The sequence below is a fragment of the Panthera leo genome, chromosome D1 (genome assembly GCF_018350215.1).
Source record: "Panthera leo isolate Ple1 chromosome D1, P.leo_Ple1_pat1.1, whole genome shotgun sequence".
In the NCBI taxonomy this organism is placed as follows: Eukaryota; Metazoa; Chordata; class Mammalia; order Carnivora; family Felidae; genus Panthera; species Panthera leo.
In genome coordinates this window covers 15,093,172-15,118,843 of record NC_056688.1, presented here as the reverse complement: position 1 = coordinate 15,118,843, position 25,672 = coordinate 15,093,172, and the positions used below count along the sequence as shown (strand labels likewise).

Below are 25,672 nucleotides of genomic sequence, written 5' to 3'. Positions count from 1 at the left end.
GAGAAGACCACAGCCTGCAGGCTCCAGTGGAGACAAAGTGCCCCTGTGCTTTCCCCTTTGGACCTTGTTTATGCAGCTGGCTGCCTAGAATATCCGTCTACCCCCCTTCCTCTTTCTCCCGCAGTATCTGCCTGTGGAAATCCCACCCGTTCTTTACAGTGCGAATCAAACACCACCTCCTCCCACCGAGTCACCCAGATCCCCCAGAGGTACCCCCCAAATCCCTATTCATTAATGCCACATCAGTTTGTATGGTGCACATGCATTTTATTTCTCTGTGTAGCCCCAGTGCCTGGAAGAACGTCTGGCATGCAGTGGGCGCTCAATAAATGCAGAATGAAGGACTGACGGACTGCGAAGTCTGCCGCCGCTCTCGCTCTCTCGAGATGGTCCCTCCGGCCCGCCCTGCCAGGGTCCTGCAGGGTGGACTCCATCTCGGCAGAGGGCATCCCAGACCCCTCACCAAGCCCGGAAGCTGGGCTGCCAGCCATGGGAAGACTACACTTCCCAGCGGTCCCAGGGAAGAGTGAAAACCCTTTGGCTTTGACAGCCGCCGCCACAAGTCTTTCCGCCTCCCCGGGCTGCCTGGGAGCTGAGAGCCGGATTATGGTGGCCTGAGAAGCACACGCAGCTGCGGGCGCCCCCGGAGCCCCCTGAGCCTTGCCCCGCCGCCCACCCAGGGGGAGGACCGAGAAGCCAGCGGCCGCCGACCTGCCATGCCCGCCCCTCCCCGCCTCCCGCCGAGCCTGAGCCGTCCTCTCCCAGACCTCTGCTGAGGCTGGGCGCCGCTGGCCAGATGTAGCCGGCTTCGGATCCGTCTCCTCCTCTCTCCGTCTGCGGATTTCTCCTGCCCGATCCCCCCACACACGGCGCCGGGGGGCCGGCCGAGGGGCCTGCAGGCTCTGGAGCCCCGATGCCTCGCAGCTCCCTCTCCTGAGCAGCCACCACCAGCACCCAGAGTTGGGGGCAGGCAACAGAGCCGGACGTGGTCCCAGGGTGAGCCCAGAGGGCCCCAAAGGCCAGGCCCACCATGGCCCAAACACTGCCCTGGCTCCTGCTGTGGATGAGCTCGGGAATGCTGCCTGCCCGCTGCACCCAGCCTGGCATCCGGCTGCCCCTGCGAAGCGGGCTAGGGGGGGCCCCCCTGGGGCTGCGGCTGCCCCGGGAGACCGACGAGGAACAAGAGGAGCCGGGCCGGAGGGGCAGCTTTGTGGAGATGGTGGACAACCTGAGGGGCAAGTCCGGTCAGGGCTACTACGTGGAGATGACCGTGGGCAGCCCCCCACAGACGGTAAGGGCTCCAGGCCAGCCCTCCCCTCCTCCCTGCAGGAGCAGAGGGGAGAGAGGGGGGTGCAGCATGCTGGGCCCCGCTAAAATGGGCCGGATGGTGTGGGCAGGAGGGACCTCCCCCCAGATATTCCCTCTGGGATCCTATTGGCAGCAGTCACCCCGAAGTTCCCCTTTCCCACCTCCCTTCCCCTCACAGGCTTCCCCGGCCTCCCTCATCTGACTGTCTTCCCCTCGCCCCCAATCCCACATGCACACTCCTCAGTAAGGATTTGGGGCAAGAGAAAGACTCGGGGGCGGGGGGGGCGGGGGCTGGCCCGGGGAAGGGTCCAGGCAATAGGGACGCTGTGAACAGGTGTCAGCCCTGCCAAGCCTGAGTCTCCCCACCCCAGCACTCTGGATCTTGGTCACCCGACCCTCTCCCCTCCTCTGGTGTTCTGGGAACCTGGGGTTCTGACCATGGTTCCCAGCACCTTGAGGACCCAGGAACCCTGACACGAGCTGAATAAACCCCTTGCTCCCAAAGTCTGGGCAGCCACAGGGACAGCAAAGCGGGGTTTCCCAGCTCCTCCTGACTGCCACTCCAGCTCAGAAGCCCCAGACAGACTCTGGCTTCCCCAGGCCCTCCCTCCCCTTCCCCCTGTGCTTCCTGCACTCCGGCCCCTCCTCCTCCCCCCAAAGCCACGCGCAGCACAGGCCAGAGGGGACTGAACCGAGCCAGGGGAAAGGACAAACCGCAGCCCTGGAGCCAGAGCCCCCTTCTAAGAATGACACTCCTTCCACAAGCTGATAGGCGCGGGAGGAGGGGTGAAGGCAGCCCGGCGGCGGTGGAGAAAACACTGCCAGCTCTCCCCATCCTTCCAGTCCTTCGCGGCACCTCCAAGGTGGCTGGGGGAGGATGCACCTTCTGTGCCTGTGTGGGTGGGGTGTCGTGGCTGCTGCCCTCTGTGCACATTTGCCTCCTCCGGGGGTGGGCCTGGGCACGGGTGGCGGGATGGTTCTGCATGTGCTGGTGTGTGTCACCTTGAATCCGAGCCTGCACATTTCCGTGAGGCACCCCCCTCCCCCCGGATCTGTGGGATCCGTTGTCGGGAGGCCCGTCCTTGGGAGGGTCCGTGAAGGTGGGAGTGTGTTTAGAGGGAACAGCCACACTTCTCTTGAACTTCTCAGACAGCTCTTACACTGGATCTGGGAGAGACGCAAACCTCTGCCCCCCAGTTACCTGATGGAAGCAATTCTTCCTAGGTCCCTGCCACCCAGGCCTACGTCCTACCTCCCCAGCTCATCCAAGGCTCCGGTCTCCCCTACAGACCCCTTCTCTTTCCGGTGCATGAAAGCTTCCCCAGAAACAGTCTCAAATCCGTGTGAGGATAGGCCCCTAGCAGCCTGGGCAGGTACTCTCAGGTAGCAGGGGGGGTGTAGAGACCTGCAACCCACTCCCTGATCTGCTACTGATACGCTGTGCAAGCCCTGTTACAGCCTGGGGCATGGACACACGACGGAGGGGGCTTTGGATCCACCAGACAGACCAGGAATTCCAGCCGTATAGCCGGCAGCTTTTCCTTTTCTCAGTTGTGTGTCCTGGGGCAAATTAAGCAACCTCTCTGAGGTTATTGCCTTGTTCTTCAAAACGGGTGAAAGGAGATCCCCTTTGCAAGGGTTAAATGGGACCTTGTAGGGGAAATCACCTTGGACAATGCACGCGGACACAGGTGACCTCCAGTAAATAGAAGTCACTTTCTGCTAACTTCTCTGGCCACATCTCTCTCTTCTGTGCTATGCAAGGAAGCACAAGAACTTGGGAGCTCTGGGCCACCATATTTTACACACACAGGACTGAGGGACCAGTTACTGTACTTCCCCGGCCCCCTGAGATAGTGTGTACATCCCCCAGTCCAGAAATTGGCAGAGAGTAATTGCCCGACGAATGTCAGTTCCTTCCCCCTCCTTCCTAGAAAGGGAAAGTGGGCCTACAGTTGAACACCGGCCCAAGGAACCATTGCCGGGGAGCCCACAGTTAGAGAGACTCTGGGTTGCCCTATGGCTGTGAACACGAGCCAATGCCAGCCGGTCTGTGCTCTGTGGTGACTTTGATTCCCTCCCCAGCAGTTTCGAGAAGGAGGCCCTTTCCCCTCGCCTGGTGGGGCTGTTGTAGGCAGATGAGAATGTGGTTGGCGGGGTGCTCTGAACAAGGAGAAGTGGGACTTGGGGAGCACTTTCCATATGCCAGGTGATTAGGTGGGGGGGTTGAGAGCTGATCCTCAGGGAGACAGGGGATAGGTTTTCTGCCCACGAGGAGTATAGAGAGTGAAAGCCTAAGTGCCAGTACGAGGTAATTCAAAGCAGCACTGAGGCCTTTGCCACCAGAGCCTATTACAAACATAACTTCTCTGGTCCCACCCCAGACTTACTGAGTTGGAATTTCAGGGGCCCTGGCTCAAGCTCGAGAAGCACTGATCCGCAGTAGTTCGAAGAGTGAGTGCTTTGGGTGTTCAGGAGGTAAAATCAAGGAAAGCCTCCTGGAGGAGGTGTGCTGTGAGCATGGTCTTGAAGGATGGCTAGGAGAGGGGAAGCTGTTCCCGGTGGGGAAATGGTACCTGTCCCACACAACTGTAACTGCACTTAACTTGAATGTCCACTTCTTCCCATCCTTAGCCTGGGTCCCTGAGACCAGAAGAAGCCACAACGAATGAGAAAATGAGACGTGTGTCTGGGCTCATGCATGTTTGTTCAGGAGGCAGTGAAAAGCCAGTCTGGTTAATGCTACAGATTTGGGTAAATAGGATAGAGCCGAATTGCCAAAAGCCTTCAACATGAAGCTATAAGGTTTAGACTTCAGTCTGCAGATATAGGGGGAAGCTTGAGTTTATTTGTACAGGGGAATGACATAGAAAAAGCGATCTTTTAGGAAGAGACATCTGAATTTTAGGAAGAATAGAACTGAGAGGTACAAGGGCAGGAGGCTCTGTCACAACAGTCTGGGTGTGAGGCACTGTGGCAAGGGCAGCATGGGGCCATGATAAGGTGGAAAGGGAAGAGAAGACCAGGATGCAGGGACATTCCAGGACAGCTGAACAGGGCTTGGTGACACTGGCATGAAGGGTGAGGAAGAAGACATCAGGGGTGATTTCAGGATTCTGATCTGGGAGGATACGAGACCATTTGAGGGACCAGGAAGGTGGGCAGGAGGGGCTGGTTTATTCAGTAAGGGTGGACAAATGTACACTTGTCTTTATGGTTGTAGTTTATGTAAAGTTTTCAAATATATTCTGTATAGGTTATTTTGTTCTTTACAGTCCTTCCTGCAACATATAAAAATGGTCCTATCACTCACAAGTTCCAGCAAAAGAAATGGGGACTGAAAATTTAAACAATTGGCCAGAAGACAGGCCAGTAAGCTGAGACCCTCTCTCACCTGGATCTTTCTACTCTGCCATGCCACCTGGCCGGGTATCTTGGGGGAGAAGAGAGGGCTTAGCACGACCATTTCTTTTCATTCTGCCGGGACACCCTCTCCTGTCTCCCTCGTTACACTTAGAAGAACATATTATGGCGTTTTTGTGTTTGTTTCCCTCTCAGAACATCAAGCTCTTGAGGACAAGGTCTTCTGGAAAAAAAAAAAAATTTTTTTTTGCAATGTCTTATTTCTCTTATCTAATATCTATGATAGTGCCAGATGCAGAACATGCACCTAAAAAACATTGAGTGAGTGAATAAAGTGTAGGACAGACTAATAGAACTCTCGATGGGTGCTTACAAGTGCAGAACAGGAGCCTGTGGAGAAAGAAACCCATTCATCCTTTTCGCTTAAGTGAAAGGTATCATCTCATTATAATGGGATGAGCATCAGTGTCCAAGCCCAGGATAATACTTGTGAGGTTTGAGATCTGGTGGTAGTCAGTGCAGTTTAACAAATGTTTCTTGAGCACCTACTGTGAGCAGAAGAGAAAAATAATGTCATGGTCTTAGCCCTTGGAGAACTTGCAGTCCAGTGTGAGACACAGACATATAAACAGCTAAACAGCATATGAGACCGAACGCATTTGGTACAAAGAGAAGAACAGGGAGGCATAGAAGGTGCAAAGAAAGAAGCGGCTACTACTGACAGGGTGTTGGGAAAGGCTTGCTGGAAAAGGGAGCATTTGAGTATGGCCTAGAAAGATGAGAAAGCTTTGCTATTTGGAGATGAGGTGGCGGGGGGCGGGTGGGGGGACGCTTCATGGAGAGAGGCGATGAGCTGGGCTGAGAAGCTGAAAGTTGTATGGCAGGGGTGCTGTGAGGCTGAGTGGAGGTTGGGTTGTGCTTTGCAGGCAGTCGGGAGTCCTTTTGAGTATATGAGAAGGGGAGTGGTCCAGTGTGGTGTGGGTTCTAGGAAAACAACTCCAGTGTGGAGCATAGCGGGATAGTCTAGAGCCTGAGGCAAGGCCCTCAGTCAGACACGAGGGCCTGAAAGACGCCGGTGGCAGCAAGGATAGAAAGAAGTCCTCAGAGATCCAGCATTCACGTGTCAGTTCAAGCAGGTGTTCTCTGCTCCTGGGGAGGGAGAGGGAAGAGACGAGATTCCCTTCCCTGTGACCTCTCTGTGGCGTCAGGGAACACAGCAAAAGGAGCAAACTTTAAAGCACAATATAGTTCATCAAAATTCCACGTTTATGGTCCTGCTTTCATTGCAAGGGAGAAGTACTAGCATGTTCATTTGGGGGGTGAGGAAACTAAGGCTCAGACAGACTAAGTGGTTTGTCCAAAGAGACTCCGCTAAGGAAGACAGAGCCAAGTTTCAGATCCAGGTCTTTGGACTCCAAGTCCAAATCCTGGGTTCTTTCCAGTGTTCTCCAGTCTAAGACGTGTGGTTGCCTCCGAGATGCCGGGAGACCATTCTTATTGATGAATCTAGCAACCAGCTGAGCATGGGGATCTGGAAACCAGGTGAGGGGTTATGACCGGACAGGTAGACTCAGGAGTCACCTGCAGAGAGGTGGTCTGGAAGCCAAGTTAGCAAACTTGTTCTTTGAGACAACGGAGGGAAAACGGGGGAGAGAAATGACTAGGACAAGAATATTGAACGTAGACTGGAGCTCAAGGGAGCAATAGAAATAGAGATCAGAGAAGTAGAAAACCATGAGGGTTCAGGGTCTCAGAAACCAAGAAGGGTCAAATGGTTTTCCACCTCCCCTCCCTAAAATGGTTTTCAAACTGTGATTTGTGAGATTCTATAAAGGGACTCAAGGATGAAGGAGAAGGTTAGGAGAAAGGTAAGAGGTAAAGACTTTGGACCTTTCACCCCTCCCATCACCAAACCCTCCCCCCTTCTCCCTGCTCCTAAATGAGCTTTTCTTGGTTTTATACAGTGGAATTCCAGAACAATCCTTCCCTTCCTCCTTCCTCCATTTTCCTTCCTTCCTTCCTTCCTTCCTTCCTTCCTTCCTTCCTTCCAGTACTAAAAAGGTTGAAAAACACTGGTCTCAAAGAACCACCATCCAAATTAGACAAGGCAAGATTAGACAAGATCCCACTTCTAAGTTTCCACCCAGTCCCTGAGACCACAACTGGCTTCAGGTTGCATAAGAGGGCTTTGCTGGGACCCTCACACTCATTTCACACACTTCTCCTCCTCTGCCTCCCCAGGTCAGGAAAGAAAGAGTTTAGCTGCGGGTGGGGGGTAGGGGAAAGACTGTCAGGAACCCTTCTTGGGTGTCTCTAAAAAAGATCTAAGCAGAAAATTCTGGTTGCAAATCCAGGAAGAGAAACATGTCTCAGGGAAGCTCCCCTACCAGACAACTATCTTCTCTGCTGGGAACATGTCTCTTGGGGGCCTGGGCAGTGGAGAATTCTAGGCGGGAGCCAGACCATTTTCCTGGTCCTGGAACTGCCCTGAGCCGCCTCTGGCAGGATGGGCCCAGAGGACTGGGAAACATTCACTGATGCCCTTCTGCCACATCCTCAGGTGCTGCAGCCAGTGAATCCTGAGAGGGCGGAGGTGCTCCCTCTAGGGGAATGGCGAATCAGTAGTCTTAAGGGCTGACATGGGGGAGCTAGGACTCCTTGGTCTTTTTCCCCACAGACTCGACAAAGCCACGGAGCTCCCTGAGCCTGCCACCCCAGCCTGTCCTCTTTCACCAGGTCTCCTGGACTGTACCAACCTGTGGCTACTCTCTCTACTGCCCGCTGTAACCCCCGGGGCCAGACCGCATTGGCCTCTCGGGGCTGGTGAACCCCACCAATTCTTTCCCAGTGCCTGTGGAGCTCTTGCCAAATAGCTCAAGGCGTGAACCACAGCATCTCCCAATGGCTCAAACAAACAAGCCTGTACTGAGCATGACCCAGGTGCCCTGGAGCAAAGTGGGCTTATGCCAGAGATCAGCTGTATTTTCAACTGAGGACAGACCAAGAGAAGATGAAAGCAACTGTCACCTGTGGGCAGGACATGATTAGACGGTAGGAAGGACTTACTGTCTGCCAATGAAAAGCAGGTAGCCAATAGCTGCTATGATCCCTCCCAGACCAGCGGGTTTCCAGGTGGGTTCTGTGGATGCTGGAGGTGTTCAAGAGCTGCCTCAAGAACCACCACAGGAGGTGAGAGGGACAAAGGAAGTAAACCTCTCCCTCCCAAAGAACAATTCTTTTTTTTTTCTCTTTGGTATATTGAGATCCTGCATAAAGTTGGAAAAGAGTTCTGCTGCTTAAAAAAAAAAAAAAAAAAAAAAAGTTTGAAAAACCATTGTCTTAGATCTGTTCTTTAAGAACAGACATGTACATTTTTTGACCGTTCGCATCCATCATCTCGCTGAATAGGAAGCCTTGATAAATATTAGTTGAGTTGGGTTTGACCCTGGGGGAAATGGAACATCCTGTCTAAAGGGAGAAAGGTGCACTAGATAAGGTTTGGGGTGACCCAGCCACCTTTGGATTCCTCTAAAAAAAAAACCAAAAAACAAAAAAACAGCCCAAGGTAGGGTAAGTGGTACCCGGCAGGCTGCCTGCTCCCAGGTATCGATTATCAGCTTCAGCCTGGAGAGAGAAATGGAAAGCAAGGGTATGTCTAGGGAAAGAATTTCCAGTGGATCAGCTGATTTGGTCAAGGCGGAGGGAACTTGGACAGGATCCAATCGCTGGACTCGGTTGGGGGCAGGAGCTGTGTGCTCTGTTGGCCCTCGGCCACTGCCAGCTGCTGACGTTAGGCTCCTCTTGTCCTTCCTTGCCCCCTTTTCTCAGCCTTGGGCAAGCTCGGGTCTGGGAATGTCCCCTCAGGAAAGCAGACGAAGCTGACTCAAAGGTCTAGGACCGAGTCCTGAAGTCACTACCATTGCTCTAAGAACCTGGGTAGATAATCTAGTCAATTTCATGGATATAGTGGGCGTCCACGGTCACTGTCACCATTCATGGTACCAGGCTGAAATCACCCCTGCAAGGACCCCGGGGCTGAGAATTAATAGCAAGAGTCTGTAGGGTCACAGAGAACTACAGGAAATGAGGCAATTACTGTCATTGTGGAAAAAAGTCATTATGGAGCACCTGCTGAGCGCTAGGGAAGAATATGATGATAAGGAGACAGAAGTGCTCCCCACCCTTGTGCAGAGCTCATAGTGTGGGAGGCAGACATGAGATAAGATGAGTGATACACAAGTAAGCACCGGTGTTACTGAGGACCTGCAAGAGAAGGAGCCTTACCTTGGCTGAGGGCATCACGGCAAGACCTTTGGGAGGAAGGATATTTACACTGTGCCTTGAAAGACAAAGAGAAATTAGACAAAACATGGAGAGAATGTTCTAGGCCTAGGAAACAGGATATGCGAAAGTGCAGAGACCATCGTGCATTTGAGATCATGATGCGTTTGAGAAGCATGTTGGGGGGGTGGGGGGAACAAGTGATAAGAAATGTTCATCAGGGTTGACCTATGGTTGGTGAGATGCCCCCGAGGACGGGGTTTTCGGGATTTAATTCAGATAGTGGATCTGTTATCTGATGCTGTGTAACAAACTACTCCAAAACATGGTGGCTGAAAACAAGAGCCATTTTGTTTGTCAGGATTCCGTGGGTTCGCTAGTGGCTCTTCTCCAGGTTTTACCTGGACTCACTCACGTGGCTGCGTTCAGCAGGTGGGTCAGCGGGGGGCCGGACAAAGCTGGGCCTGCTGGACCTCCCTCTCCATGAAGTCTTTCATCTTCAAGGAGACAAGACGGAGCTTCTCCACATACAATATCAGGGAGGCATTCCAAGAGGCCGGTGCACATTCCCCAGTGCACAGGCCCTTATCAGGCCTCTGCTTTCCCCCCTTACTGACGCTCCACTGGTTACAGCAATCACATGGCCAAGCCTCGAGTCGATGTCAGAGGGGATCACACAAAGACATGGATACAGGAAAGCGTGATTGATCAGTGTAGCAACCTACCATCTACTTCCTCTCCAAATGAAAGACGGGAAGGTCAAGAAATGAAACACCAGACATGGAGTTGGTCAGAACCAAGGGGTTCTTGTCTAGCTTTGTGGCTTATTGCGTTAGATGGGTCAAATTGCCCACTCGCTCCAGGTGCCGGTTTCCTTCTCTGTAAAATGGGAGAAAGCCTTCCAATCCCAGCTTTTGCTAAAAGGCTTATTAGACAAGAGTAGAGGCCCACACACAAGGAAAGAGACTTCCTCTTTGATAGGAAGAATTCGAGTTAAAGCCCCCTCCTAGGGCCCTGGGATAGACTACCAGACCAGGTTGTAGATCTTAGTAACCAGAGACCTTTCAGAGTTGGCCTTTCAGAATCTGTCTAGGCTGATGGACAGATGACCCCTGAAGGCTCTTTTCATCCAGAAGAATCTAAGCTATCCCTGTCTGCTGAGGGCTGGGGCCAAGACAGGTGAGATTTGGAGAACAAAGAACCCACCGGCTCCATATCTATCTCATCACCCAAGGTCTTTTGCTGAAAACTCCTCTTGGGGAGCCTGGCCTGCAGAGTGAAATGGGCAGGTGTGCCTCTCCCTGTGGGGCTTGTTAGCACTTCCATGAAGCTGCCTTCCCTCAGAGGCCCCGGTGATGGGGTGGGGGAGCATTTGTTTGTTAAGTGATTGGCAGTGACCTAGCCCTGACCCCAGGCTGTGATCTCCTGGGAATCTAAAATATAATAGCTACAGAGACTCCTGGGTCAGCCTGCCCCAAGGGTTGGGGAAGAAGATGGCTCCAGGACCCCAGGCTACTACCACTTGTATCCCGAGTCAAACCTGGGGGCCAGTGAGAGGAAGACGGGTCTGAGCTCAAGCTACACCTACAAACACCCACAGCTGGGGAGCCACTGAGGGCTCTCTCCGTCATCCAAAAAACAGGATAGAGTAGCTCTTTCCCCTTTTCTTTCCTTTAACGTTAATTCAAGAACTACTTATTGCCAGGTACCGTGATACCCATTAGGGACACGATGGAGATTTTTTGAAAAATTAGATACAAGGGAGGTGAGATTCAATGTGACGTGACAGAGTGACAAGTTCTAGGGAGGCATTTTAATAAGAGACAATGACCTGGTCTTTCCCCGCGAGGAGGTAGTCCCTTCTGAGCTCGGACTGCAGGATGACAGATGAGTAGACAGACTTGCCAGCGAGAAGGAAGATGTCTGGGCACAGTGAAGGACCTTCGCGTCTGTCTTCGAGGGGAGGACCGTGGCTGGTTTGAGGACCTCCAATGAGCTAGCGGGCCAGGGGCTGGGAAGTACAGGACAAATGAGGCTGGTTGTGCAGGCAGGGCCGGACAAGGAAGGGCCCTGCAGGAAATGTGAAAGCTTACATTTTTTATTTTCATAGCAGGGGGAATCGATTGACGTGGGAGGGCAACATAGTCAAATCTGCACTTGGAAAAGACCACCCTAGCCATAGTGCAGAGACAGGTTGGAGAGGTCCAGGGCGAATGTGCCAAAACCAGTTGAGAAGCTATTGTGATATTCCAGAATGAGGCGATGAAAGCTTGGCCCAAGGGTGGCAAGGGAGGTGGCGAGAAATGAGTAAATTCCAGAGACTTTTGAGAAGGTTAATTGGACAGGACTTGATGCATCGGATGGAGATGTGAAGAAGAGGAAGGTGTTAGGATGTCCCCCCCCAGTTGCTGACTTAGAGAGAGAACAGATGGATGGTGACGCCATCCACTGACACGGGGAAGGCTGAGGAGAGACGAACGGGTGGGACCGTGGAAGGTCAGTTTTAGCCATCCTGAACTTGAGGTGACTTTGAGGACGTTGCTTATGGGCTTCTGGAGCTCAAAGGGGAGGAAAGGGCTTCGGGCTATCAGCTCGGGGGCAGAGGTGATACTTGGAGCTGTGGCCACAGGGGAGGTGGCAGAGGGAGGGTAGGGCCTGAGAGGAAGAGGGCCGGAGCCCGAGCCTTGAGAAGCGAGCCTGCAGAGCGGACCAGAGGAGATCTGGTCAGAGATGGGGAGGACACTCACGGGACGGGGTGGCAGGGAAGAGTGTGTCTAGGAGGGAGAAGCAAGTCCTCACAGTCAGATGGGAACGGATGTGAAACACGTCTTTTGTATTTGAAACCTTTGCCGGCTGTAGTAAGGGCTGTTCTGTAGTGGAGGGAGGGGCAGAGGAGGACCCGTTTTAGGATGGGTTGAGGAACGAGTGGGAGGTGAAGAAAGAAGACAGCTTGGCTGCAAACTTGGGTTGTGAGGGAGGGGATGGTGGCTGGAGGTGGATGTGAGATTGAGGAAGGTTTTTTTTTTTTTAATGGAGAAACTCCAGCAGTTGTAAATGCCAATGGGAGGAACCCAGACTGGGGTTGGGGTGGTTGTACGAGGGCGAACGTACCCGAGGGAGAGGCGGGGAGCCGGGCAGGGGCAGCCGAGGGGAAGGACAGGTGGGCGCAGCAGCGGGCAGGTGGCGGTGACTGGCTGTGGGGGTCAGGGAGGTCTCATCTGCCGGCCTCGGCCTCTGTGCCGGGGCAGTAAGAGGCGAGGCCTCGCTCTGGAGGTGTGACCGCTGGAAACCCCTTCGCTCCAACCTGCCTCTTCCAGGCTGCCCTTACCTGCCCTGTTGCATCCCGGGTGGTGGCTCTGCTGCCTGAAGCGCCTGCCCCGTGAGAGCCCTCCACAGGGAGCAGGAAAGAGAGAGAGTCTGCTCTGGGGCTCGAGTGAGAAGTGTTGGGAGGGCGGGACCAAGAACCGCTTCTCTCAGAAGCCAGGAGCGCTTGGCAAAGAGCAGATAGTTGGACGTTTGCTCAGGAGGGAATCTCGGCCATTTACGTTGGCTTCCCATTTTTTGTGGCGGATGGAGAGCAGGTGGCGGACGGGGCTGTGGTGGCCCGAATTCCTAGTGTGGGAGTGGGTGGGGGTCATCGGGCTCTGGGCTTGACCCCCTTTGAGGTGGAAGGGAGGGGCCTTCCTCAGACGGGGAGAAAGGCTGGGCCCAGAAGGACAAGAGTGACTGGGCCTCCTGGTTAGGGAGGGAGAGGTTCTCAGGAGGGGAGAGTAGAGGGGGAGGCCTGGACCAGCTGGGACCTCAGGAAGAAGAGCCCAGGTGGCCGGTTTCCTAGAGCCAGCCAGGCACACATTCCAGGGAGCCCTCTCTTGCACAGCTATGGGGACCCTTCTTTGGGGCCCAGTGATAATAGGGATCCCTAAGAATGAGGCCAACCCTAGTGCCTGGGAGCAGAGTCCTAGCGGGTGGGGGAGGGGCTCCAGGGAGTAGGTGGGGAGAAGCCTTTTTAATCATTAACCTGGTTGACTGAAATCTGAACTGCTGTGCCTCCAGCTCTATTGATTCTGAAAGCACAGCATCTGGAGCCGGTGGCGGCTGCCCAGAGACCCTGGAGAGGGCCGGGGGAGAGGTGGGGGAGGAAGGGCAGGGGTGGGAAATGGGAACCAGGGGGGAGAAGGGGCTGGGAAGGAGGGCGGAGGCAGGGTCAGAGGGCGTTGGGGGGGGGGGGGACAGACAGCCCTAGAGAAGGGTCTTTGGGGACACGGGGAGGCCAGGAGGCCTAAGCAGGTGCTGGGGAGGTGCAGTCAGCGGAGCCACAAGGACCACTGAGAGCAGGAAGGAGCCAGAGGATCTGGCAGAGGAGGAAACTGAAGCCTAGAGGAGCACGGGGACTTGCCCAAGGTGACAAGGTCAGAGCCTGCACCACAACTGAGGTCAGCTGACTTCACCGCACCGAGGAGAGAGGACACGGGAATGACAGAGCCCTGAGGTCAGGGGAGAAGAGGAGATGGGCATGAAAAGTCAGCAAAAGAGGGTCAGTTCTTGGGGAACCGTGCTTCTGAGGACAGAGGCGTTGCCTCTCTCTGCCTGTGAGGATACAGTTAAGATATTCAAGATGTGGCTCTGGACTGACTGAGGGACGGATCAGGCTGCCAAAGGAGAAAGGAGGGTTGAGAAAAGTAGAAACACTAGAAGGAGCTGCACACCAAGAAGACACCTGTCTGTATTCATTTAGCCAAAACCCAGGGCCCTGACAAGATGGGTTTTTACCGGGATGTCGGCGTGGGCTCCTGGCTCCCTACTATTTCTGATAGCAGGACTCCTAGGCCTGTGTCACCTCGGAGACAGGAGGGGAGCCCTTCTTGGGGAGCCACATTCTGGCAGGCAGGGTCAGAAACATGTGGGCACCAACACGCCGTCCTGGTCCCCGCAGCTTCCCTCGCCCGTGCCAGCTCCTAGAATAGCATTTCTGGGCTGCACGGGGATGTGAGCCCAGCCGCCTGCTGGGTGATCTGCTCCCTAGGAGGACTGGAAAAGGAGGGAAGGGGCAAGCTCTGCAGACACGACCAGATAGGCACACGAAGTGGGTAAGGGCAGTCTGACAGTAGAGACCAAGAGGAATGAAAACCACAGAGATAACGTGGCTCTGGCAACACAGAAAATGTTGGGATGCCGCGGAGGAGGCAGGAGCAGACACGAGGCCAGGCTGAGAATGGCACAGGAGGCCATATTCCGTCTGTGGTCATGGTGGTAGCAGGGGCCAGGCTGTTCTGTCCCCCATGGTAGAAGTTTCACCGGGACCTGCCAAAGGGAGAGTCCATTGCCGGTGGGGTGAAGGACAAAGGAGGTGGCGAGCCCAGAGCCTCGTGTGGATGACATCTTTCTCTCCCCTTTCTCTGACAGCTCAACATCCTGGTGGACACGGGCAGCAGTAACTTTGCAGTGGGGGCTTCCCCCACCCTTTCCTGCACCGCTACTACCAGAGGCAGCTGTGAGTCCTGGGGAGAGCTAGAGAGAACGCTTCCCAACGATCCAGGGTCCAGAAGGGTCAGGGGAGGGCTTTGGGGAGAAAGATGAGCTCCTCGGAACCTTTCCAAGAGAGAGGAGTGGAGAGGGGGGATGTGAGGGGGTTTACTCTGGGAAAAGGGAGGCCGAGGGACCACCAAGAAGTGCTTCAGTACAGAGACAAAGGCAGCCTCCTTGGGGAGGGAAGCAGGAAGCAGAGGAGCCCCCCAGTTCCCAACCCAAGAGTCTTCTTCTCTCTGCCTGAATTGGGAGACGTGGAGACGTCATCCCAGCCTGCCCAACCCCGGTCCCTTCAGTGGCTCTCAGGTTTCTGGCAACACCGACTCACTCAGTCCAGGCTGGGCAGGCTGCAGTGACGGCTCCCTTCACTGTGCTCCCGCCCGGGGGCTACTCCTGGTGGTACTGCACGGTTCAAGGGAGGGAAGGAAGAACCTTCCATAAGCCCCACTGCCCAGACCCATATCAGGGACTGAAAGCCATAATGTCTCGCTGCACCGTCCAGAGTTCCAGCGGCTGGACGTAGCTAGCTGGTGGCAGGGAGGGTCGATGTGGGTTTTTAAGGTGAGAGGCAGAGAAGGATGACGTGGGAGCCTCCTTAGCACAAAAGCAAGAAGCGGCGAGAGGACATCTAATGTCTGAGGCATCTCTGTGTGTGTAAATCTGTAAGCAGAGCCTTTAATCCTATTCTCGGACTTCTAGGCAGATGCCAAAGCCACCTTCGGCATCTTCTGCCTTCTTAGGCTCCTTCACCTTTAACCTCCCTGTCTGAAGACAGCAGTCAGGGACGGGGCGTGGTCAGGATCCACGAAAGGGAATTCATTCCCGCTCCTTGTCCCAGTCCCATCACTGCCCTCCAGCACGTACACAAGGCTGGGGTAGTGGCGTGATGAAACACAGGGGGAGGGGTCACGTGCTCATGAACACGTTCCACACAAGTGGTGTGTAATACTCACTTACCTGCTCTGCTGAGGGCTGTGCCGATTCTTTCTTTGGAGGAACTTGCCGGAGAGGTTCCACATTCACCCCGCCTGGCACGTTCTCTGCCACTCAGATGGTACCACCGGGTCCCAAGGCAGCAAGAGTCAAAGGCTCCTTTTCTCTGGGAGCTTGATGGAGCTGGGGGGTGGGGGAAGAGATGCCCACTAGCTGTCCCTCAGCAGCAGCGGGCACAATACACAAAGCCTAGGCTTGTTCCTCACAGGGCCTGAGCTCAAGGTCTAGGGGTATGAGCTATGGAAATAGGAGAGTGAGCCCCGTCATCTGTTTGCAAGGTTGCTTTCCATTCTGATCTGGGTGACTGATCTGGGATGGTCTGCTGAGCAGTCTGAAAGTACCTTATGTACGATGCCTCGGACGTAAGGGGAGGCATCTGGGAGTAGGGAGATGCTGGATCCCTATGCCACTTGTGGTGGTCCTGCCTCCACAGATCTCTGCCTCCTCTCCACAGGTCCAGCACGTACCGGGACCTCCGGAAGGGTGTGTATGTGCCCTACACCCAGGGCAAGTGGGAGGGAGAGCTGGGCACCGACCTGGTGAGCATCCCCCACGGCCCCAACGTCACTGTGCGTGCCAACATCGCCGCCATCACTGAATCAGACAAGTTCTTCATCAATGGCTCCAACTGGGAGGGCATCCTGGGGCTGGCCTATGCTGAAATTGCCAGGGTGAGAGGAACAAAGCCTACCCCTGGGCACTGCGTCTGTGTGTCACTCCCTGCATGCCACAGAGGGACGGGTTTGGAGAGAAGAGGAAAGGACGGAGGGGGGGAAACAAATCAGCTGGAAGGATTAGTTAACACAGGGATGGGGTGGCCATCTGAATCTTGTCCCTGTAGAAGGCAGAACTATAGCGAGGGATACTGTGACAGGTCCAAGAGTAGGCTCTGGTTTCTACCGACTCCCAAGATCTTAGGAATAAGACAGCACCCCCCGCCTCCTGCCCCATAAATCTGAAACGGGTTAAGCACGTGGGCATCGAAGATTCTGTAGATCTTTCCTGTTTGTACTGCCAGTGTCTCTTGCTAACCCTCTCTCTGCCAAATCTCAGTACTTCAAGACAGTCTTTCCCAAGGAACATCCCCCAAGTTTTTGCTTTGGCCTTCCAGTTTAGGAAGCTGGGCTCTTTCCATGACGGCCTCTGTGTGAGGATTCACTCCTTGTCTCCACAGCCCGATGACTCCCTGGAGCCGTTCTTTGACTCCCTGGTAAAGCAGACCCACGTTCCCAACCTCTTCTCCCTGCAGCTCTGCGGTGCCGGCTTTCCCCTCAACCAGTCAGAAGTGCTGGCCTCAGTTGGAGGGAGCATGGTGAGTAGATCCTCGGAGAGGGGCAGTCGGGCACTGGGCAGAGGGGTGGGCACCACCTGCCTCCCCTCCCTCTAAGGCTCCACCACACTCTTGGGCTCCACTACTCAGAACCAAGAGAAACCTCTTTGTATTCCCCATCTCCGTTTTTCTTTTTCCATCCTTTTCTTCCTTGCGTTAGTCCAGAAATGATTCCAGGTGCCTATGGTAAACTTGGAAAGGATGAGATGGTTAGGGAACTTGAAAGGAAATGAAAATGAGACCTCTCAAAATTAAGTTTATTTAGTCTGATGATCAGAAGGCAGAGATGTGAGGAGTCTCAAAGTCTATTTATTAATTAATTAGGACAACTGGTGAATGGTTCTCCATCTCCAACAAGCAGAGAAAATAAAACTTGTAAGAGAAGCAAATAATCATTCATTTAACATTTATTGTGCCAGTTGAGGTTTAAATAACTTTATATTGAGGGCTGCGAGATTCTGAAACAAATAATTTAAAGTCCTGTAACGTCTTCCCCTGACACATTCTTAACACATTTAAGAAACTACAAATCACTTTGGGACATGAATTGATGAGAAGCAGGAAGGTGAGAAAGGTGGCCTGTAAAGGGCCTGGCCACCCCCACCCCCACCCCCCGCCCAGGGAATCTCTGCTCCCGTGGCTTTGTCTCTGGGTAACATCCTGTCCCTCTGCGCCGGGACACGAGTACCTGCCTCCTTTTCTCCCTAGATCATTGGGGGTATCGACCACTCACTGTACACGGGCAGCCTCTGGTACACACCCATCCGGCGGGAGTGGTACTACGAGGTGATCATTGTGCGGGTGGAGATCAACGGGCAGGATCTGAAGATGGACTGCAAGGAGGTAACGACACCAGGGGGACCAGGGAGAGGTAAGGGGGAGGCAACGTAGCATGAGGTCAGACCCTGAGTTATGAGGTTGGGAGGACGCAGCAGTGGTACAGGGGACCTGCAGAAAGGGTTGGGGGCTGAGCCTAGAACCGTCGTGAGCTTAACGGTAACACGACAGGACCTGAAGTTTGGGGCTAGGGACTGGCAGGGCACTTTCACGGGGACCATGTGGATTATGGTCTAAGAAGGGAAAGAACATGTCTGGACTCTAGTCACCGCCTTGCTTGATGGCCTTGGGCAAGTTGTTGGTGAGGCAGCTTCATATGATATAAGTGGAAGAGTCCAGCTTGGAGTTGGAAAAACCTGGGTTTCTAGCTTTGCCTTTTACGAGCCACGTGCCCTCAGGCAAGTTACTATTTTGCGTTTCAGTCCCCTCATCTGCAAAACAGAGGGAAAAACAGCTTTGCAAAGACTGTGGTGAAGACAGAGAAAAATGGGTAAATTGTTTCTCCCAGGGCCTGGCACATAGCAGTACTCAGTAAATAGCAGCTAAACCATTTGGGTCTTCCTTATCTAGATCCTTAATGATGTTAAATTAGAACAGATATAAAAGTACTACGAAAAGTTAAAAGCACTATACAAGGTATTTTTATTTTCAAGATCTGGAGAACGTCTGCCCCACCCAAGATAACAAGAGTTAGTATTTACTGGATACTTCCTATGTGCCGGGCACAATTCTAAGCGCTTCAAATGTATTAATTTAATCCTTAAAAGAACTCTTTGAGGTAGGTACTATTATCCTCATTTTAAAGATGAGGAAACTGAGGCACAGAGGCTAAACAACTCGCCTACGGATCTACTCCTAAGAAGTACGAAGCCAGGATGTCCCCCCAGCAGTCAGATTCACCCTTCCGATTCTGTCCAGGGCCTGGCATCAAGAAAGGCTTTTGACTCTTCCAACCCTCTCTCCCCGTCCTAGTACAACTACGACAAGAGCATCGTGGACAGTGGCACCACCAACCTTCGTTTGCCCAAGAAGGTGTTTGAAGCCGCCGTTAAATCCATCAAGGCAGCCTCCTCGGTCAGTGGGACTAAGGGCAGGGGTACGAGAGATGACGTGGTGTCCGAGGAAGTCCGTGGAGGTCACAGGTCTCAACAAGAGCCAAGTCGTCTACCTTTAGATCCTTGTACTTAAATGCCTTCAAACGAGTCTCTTTCCTGGGTCTCGGTTAGCTCATCACACGGTCCCCCTGGTGCAAAGCGTTGGCTTCGCCCTCCCTCTGTCTTCCCCTGATTCTTGGGTTTCAGCGTGCCTTCCCCCAGCTCGGGTATTCCACAGAAAAGCAAATACAGGGCCCGGGAAGTGTCACGTGAAAGCGGGAGAAGCGAGGTGCTGGAAGAAGGCAGTTTCCCCATCACTATCCCTTTCTCGCCCACATAGACGGAGAAGTTTCCGGACGGGTTTTGGCTGGGGGAGCAGCTGGTGTGCTGGCAAGCAGGCACCACCCCTTGGAACATTTTCCCAGTCATCTCCCTCTACCTAATGGGTGAGGTCACCAATCAGTCCTTCCGCATCACCATCCTTCCACAGGTATGTCCCCCAGCCCAGGAACCGGTCACGGTACAGCCGGGGAGATAGGGACCAGGCATGGCCTCTCGCAAGTGGAAGAATAAGTAGAGGAGCGTCCCATGGAAGAGGGCTCTTGCAGAAACGGAGCACGCAGAGCTCAGGGATGGCAGAGGGAGGAGCAGCCCGAGGGCACAGATACCTGGAACGCAGAGGCTGGGAGAGGGCTGGAGTGAGGAAGACAGCCTCTCCCTCTTTGCTTGTTTGTCCCCAGCAATACCTGCGGCCAGTGGAAGACGTGGCCACGTCCCAAGACGACTGCTACAAGTTCGCCATCTCACAGTCCTCCACGGGCACGGTCATGGGAGCTGTGATCATGGAGGGCTTCTACGTGGTCTTTGATCGGGCCCGGAAACGAATTGGCTTTGCTGTCAGTGCTTGTCACGGTAAGAGCCAGGCAGGAGGGTGGGGTCAGTCTGTCCGTGTTCTCGCTGTCCAGCAGTTAGGATACCTGGGCCTCTGTCAGCCTGGGAGGTAGTAACAGTTGCCTCAAGGCAGAGCCAACACGTTGGGCAAAAGCTAGCGTGCTTGTGCTTTTTCTGTGCTGCCTGGCACGGTGAGCCCTGCGTGGGTCGGTGACCTCTGCTGCAGACCGCAACAGCAAGGGCTGCCTCGGGCCCTTGGGAAGCTCTCACTCCAAGGGCAGCAGGCTGAGCCTACAGTGACCTGGTCAGCTGCTACGTGATGAGCTTGAATGCCGGCTACTTGAGGATCGGTGGCCAGGTCTTTCCAGTGGGTATCGGCCGAAGAGGTGAGTCTACCAGGTATACGTGGGGCTGGCCTTTTGGGCAACTCACAAGACTGACTTTCAGGCGCCATTCCTACCGCAGGCTTATACAGGAAAGGGCTGTTGCTCCCACTGGCCTGCGGGGAGGAGAGGCATGCCTCTCCCTAGCAAGGGCTTTCGGTCTGGCCCCTAAACACCTCCAGGCAAGGAGATGCTAGAGCCTTCTCAGGGGCTAATTTCAAGGCCTATCGGGAAGTTCTTTTTGTTGTATAAGCGAAACTGCTCTGTGACGATGAGAGCCGCCCACTGACGTGTGCCCTCTCTCCAGTGCATGATGAGTTCAGGACAGCAGCAGTGGAAGGCCCTTTCGTCACCCCAGACATGGAAGACTGTGGCTACAACATCCCACAGACAGATGAATCAACCCTCATGACCATAGCCTACGTCATGGCTGCCATCTGCGCCCTCTTCATGCTGCCACTGTGCCTCATGGTGTGCCAGTGGCGCTGCCTCCGCTGCCTGCGCCATCAACACGATGACTTTGCGGACGACATCTCCCTGTTGAAGTGAGGAGGAGGCCCACGGGCGGAAGACAAGAGATTCCCCCGGACCACACGTGGTGGTTCACTTTGGTCACAAGCAGGAGACGCAGATGGCACCGGTGGCCGGAACCCCTCAAGACCCTCCCCTGCCCACCAAATGCCTCTGCCTTGACAGAGAAGGAGGGAAAGCTGGCAAGGTGGGTGACGGGGATTGCACCTACAGGAAACAGGAGAGGGAAGAAAGCAGTACTCTGGTGGCGGGATCATTCTCGGTCACCTCGAGCCTGAGTTGGGAAGTTCTGCTGCTTGACACTTCAGCCTTGAACCTCTGCCCACCATTCCTCTGGATTCTCCAACCCAAAGTATTCTTCTTTTCTTAGTTCCAGAAGTAGTGGCATCACAGCCGAGTCGCCCCAGTGTGTGTGTGTCTGCGGTGCCCTGGCAGAGAAAGGGCCACTCTTGCTTCCCTGCTGGCCAAAGTCAGTAGGAACGGATGCACAGTCTGCTGTTTGCTTTAGTGATAGGGACCGTATAAACGAGCCTCACATTGGTACAAAGATTGCCTCTTGAATTAAACAAAAATGTAATTAGACTGAGTATGTGTACAAACGGGGGCGGGTGGAAGAGGAGACGAGGGGAGCGCAAAAGACAGGGAACAGCTGGGATCAGAGCTAGAAAAGGCAGAACCACGGCCGCTCGCCAGTCCCAGCCTCAGACTGCATCTCCAAGACAGAAGGCCATCTTGCAAGATGGGTGTTGCTACCCAACGTTTTCTTTTCTGTGGTTGTAGCCTGACCAGAAGCGAGTTGGGAAGAAGGGCTCACCTAGCCGAAAAGCTCTTTTTAAAGCTCTTAAATGAAAAGTGCCCACTAAGAAGTCCCATCTAACAGATGAATTTCTACCTTATTCATTCCACTCGTCTCTACCTGAACCCTCTACTCCACATGCGACGGGTACCACTCACCTTTCCCAGCCCCCCTCAGCCCCAGGTGCCCTACAAGACAGCAATTGGAATACAGCAAACGTAGCAGGGCCGGGCTTCGTCTTCCCCTTCCATGTTCGCTCCCTCCCCAGACCCCTACCCCTCCGGAGCTCTGCAACTGAGGTGCCGAAAGGGATGGGCAGGAGACCTCTCTTCACCCTTGAAAGCAGAACCCTCGAGATTCATTCAACAGGTACAGGGTGGACGCCCTACGCCTCTGCCTGGACTTCTTCCGTTCAGCTGTAAAGTAGTAGTAAGAGCTCCACGTGATACAGAGCGGTTTCGTTGCCTTGTCTCCCTCTCTGGTGTCCCCTCCGTGAACCTGGCTGAGGCGGCCGACAGTGGCACTAGCATCCTATACCTGGTGTCGCAAACACAGGGCTGTCTGGCTCTAGCGTTACTGCCTTCAGTAACAAGGCTGCTGGGGAAAGGCTGGCAGCCTCAAGGCTTCCTCACTTCCTTCACCCCCCGAGCCGCTCCCGGAGGCCATCCTCCGCCCCATCCTCCTCTCTACGCCCCCACTCCTAATAATAGTACTTGGGGACCCAGGCTGGTTCTTGGGCTAGGTAGTGGGGACCGAGTTCATTTCCTCCCTATCCGTTCTAACACAGTCAACTGTGATACCAGTGTTAATGGGAAGACCTGAAATCCCCTGGTTCACCCACTGGGTCCTATTGCTGTCTTGTCGACACACTGCTTCCAGGTGTGGGACCCACCTGCCGAGTGTGGAATTACCTGATGAGGGAAAGGGAAACACGAGGAGGGCCTCTGGAGATCCTGGCCTCGGCCAGCTGCCCACAAGCCATAAACCAATAAAGCAAGAATACTGAATCACAGTTCTTTATCTGGGCTCTCTTCATTCCCCTTGCACTTGGTGCTGCTTTGGCTGACTGGGAACACCCCCTCACCACAAAGACGGTCAGGAAGACTGGAGACTGTCCGTTTCCAGCTCGGAACTTACTGTGTACATAAACTTCCAGAACTGCTACCGTGTAATGAAAATGCCACATTCTGTTTTGTAATTTCTTCCCATGTTGGGGAAAACTGGCCTTTTCCCAGCTCTTTCCAGGGCATAAAACTCAACCCCTTCATTACGAGGTCCCAATGTCCTGTTTTTTAACTTGTACTTACTTTTCTTTTTATAGCTACTTCCTTTCTACCCTGAAACTATTAACTCTAAATGTGGGAAAAAAAAAATCTTGACAACAGCTTCTTGCTTGTAAAAAATATGTATTATATAGCTCTATTTTTAAAGTCAACTCCTGAAAAGCGACTGTCCCATCTCTACTCACTGTATTCGAGGCCTTTCCCGTTGGTCTGCATGGCATCTATCCCTGCAGGCCAGTGGGCAGAGGGAAAAGGGAGAACGAGGATGACCAAAACTTAAATGTTGCTTTCTGATTGATTCTGAACAAGACAGAGAAAAGAGCAACAATGAGGCCCCAACTCCCACACACAGCTCCCCAAAACATTTGTCATCCTGCTATAGTTGGTTTTCAAGGGGCTTTTACTAGGAAGCAGGTAAGCCCCCCACCCCTGCCCCCACCACTTCCTCCTTTCTTCTCGCTATATTCCTTTGGCTTCAAAGATTTGTGGAAAAGAGAATAGCTTCTATACCCATTTCTAATTTCCAGATTTTTAGGGGATACTGAAAAATATTGCTGGTGGACTAAAGGGCACTGCAACGTTGATGAGAGAGAAAATTTTTGACTACAAGATAAAAAATGAATCGCCCAAATGAAAATAACAAAGGAAGTGGTCTTCCATTTTGCCACACTTCTGTTGGTGAAAGCTACCAACCTGCAGACATGAACGTTTCATTAACCAAAGAAAGTGGGTCACCTGACCTCTACAGAGGGGAGTACTTGGGCCATTTCAATCACCCTACAAGATGCCAGGAGGTCCTGGGAAGTCCAGCTCCTTAAAATGATGACAGTCAGCAAGCCTGAGCAAGTAAGGCAAGAGAAGAGAAGGTCTACGGCCAAGAGACTGCTAGGCAGGAACGAAGGACAAAGAAGGAAAAGAACAAAACAGAGGGGAGAGAATTTCACTGGAGCTGAAAGGAAAAGTCTTTGCTACCTTGATGGTGTTACTAGTGCCAGTAAGCATGTCCAGGTCCCAGAATGGGAAAAATTTAGCTGTTGATAATATAATGATATCCTTCCCCTGGAGTTAATTTCTTTCAATTAACACTTAGTTTTTTCTCGTTCAGTTCCAAAAGAGAAGGAAGCTGAAGCCATTTCCTATAGGAGTAAAGATAAAAGGATAGGAAAAGATTCAAAGCTCTAATAGATTCACAGCTTTCACAGGCATATAAACCTAAAAACCAGACGTGCTCAATAAGCAAAGGTGGAAAAATGATCTAGTTCTAGATAGCTATCTATAGAAAAATGACTTCTAAACTTGAAATCCAACCTCCTTTCCTATCACTCTGGCCTCCATTTTTCCCAGGACAGGAAACGTGTCCCCCGTAATTCTCTTGCTTCAGAAATTAAAATCCAGCATCCCAAGATCATTCTGCAAGCAATTTTGCACAGACATCTCCTCACCCCAGTGCCTGCCTGGAGCTCACCCAAGGTCACCAAACAACTTGGTTGTGAACCAACTGCCTTAACCTTCAGGGGGGAGGGGGGCTGGCTGACTAGAGACCAGAAGTGAAGGGGAAGAGATGAGGGCTTCACAAGGTTGCTCTGTCAGCTTGATCAGAAGCCAAGGCAGTGGCAGCAAGGGATGGCCTGGCCCAGGAAAGACCTGTGGGCTGTGCTAGTTTCTAAAGAGATGACTATCCAGGAAGTCAGATGGACAGAAGTTCACGGGGGGCAGGGGTGAAATGGGACCCACTTATGTTGTTATTCTTGGACTGTGAATTTTGCTGATGTAAAACAGAATATTCTGTAAACCTAATGTCTATGTGCAAATAATGAGCGTTAACACAGTAAAATAGTCAATGAAAATTCAAACTATTAGGGTTACATTTTTTTTTCCTCAATCAGTCTCATTTTATCCATTTGGAGTAGAGTGGCTAGAACAACACTGAGGCTTCCGGAGGCTTTCAGTAAGCAAGGCATCTGGTCGGACAGCGGGTGAGCACCAGGGTTCAAATCTGCATACATGAGCCTTAAGAAAATTAACTAGAGGCTGAGCCAAATCAAAGCAGGATGGCCTTAGAGCAACAGCAGCTTCCTAGATGGTTTTTATAATGTACTTGAAAACAGCCCTAGGCAAGAATATCATAAATTCAAGGGCAAACTAAACATCACCTTACCTACAATCTGCATCCCCCAAAGGAACTGCAAGGTGGGGGGGGGGGGGGGAGGGGGGGCAACCATTTCTGCATAATATACATACTTTCATTTACGAACATTTGAATACAGACTTTCTATACACACATTACCTATATAATAAAAATGTACATGGCATGAGTATAGGTCACTGTATAAATATAGAGTTTTAGAAATCTTGAACCCGCGCTTCCTGTTCACATCAGTTTCTCCTCTTCTTCCTCCCCAGTCAGGTCCGTCATTTAAGAGTTGGACAAAAGGGACAAGTGTCATTTGTGTTGGTCTGGGCCCAGAATTTGATACACTGGAAAGGAAGAAAGACATATCTCAGGTTTATCTGGAAAGACGGAGGGAAGGAGGGGAGAGAGCACCACTGAGGTCCACTAGGTCTAAGGAACGCATACTAAGTCAGAAGAGCTCTTACTGTGGGGGACCAGATGGGCTATTTCATTGGCTCTTACTCCCCCAAAGAATCTTCAGAGTAGGGGAAACTGTACTTTTTTCAGGGAACATTAACAATCAGCTAAGAATAGTGTAAAGCTGCTTTTTGTTGAATACTTGGTGTGGCCTTCTCCTCTCATGATCCATTCAGGCGGAGATGTGCTCCAATCTCCAAATACCCACTACCCTCAAATCTTATTCAGGATTTTCCCTTACTAAGAATTTAGATATAAATCCAGTTCCTACCTCTTGGAAATCAAAATGAACAAAACAAAATAGTAAAGAAGCAATCATCCCTGCTGCTAAGAGACTTAACTCTGCCTGGTGACATACTACGAGATAGGAATAACCTGTCAGTTTGCGAAGATAATCTCTAACAGGCAGGTCTCCAAGCTATTTTGTTAATGGATTTCCTAATCTCATATTCAGGTTCCCTATTCC

At 52.8% G+C, this 25,672-nt stretch overlaps 2 protein-coding genes across 2 annotated transcripts in view; one reads left to right on the top strand and one right to left on the bottom strand.

Moving 5' to 3' along the window:
* The first annotated feature begins 546 nt into the window (after positions 1-546).
* Positions 547-24,450, top strand: BACE1 (beta-secretase 1). The gene is given in 10 exon segments (XM_042906705.1): positions 547-1,291; positions 14,356-14,401; positions 14,404-14,443; positions 15,926-16,142; positions 16,646-16,783; positions 17,510-17,644; positions 18,611-18,712; positions 19,073-19,222; positions 19,473-19,644; positions 20,314-24,450. Coding segments are annotated over 10 exon segments (1,503 nt in total). The 5' UTR covers positions 547-1,030; the 3' UTR covers positions 20,556-24,450.
* RNF214 (ring finger protein 214) overlaps positions 24,451-25,672 on the bottom strand; it is a 47,511-nt gene continuing 46,289 nt past the window's right edge. The window contains 1 exon segment of the mRNA XM_042906702.1: positions 24,451-25,094. Within this exon segment, the coding sequence (XP_042762636.1) occupies positions 25,029-25,094 (66 nt within the window). The 3' untranslated portion in view covers positions 24,451-25,028.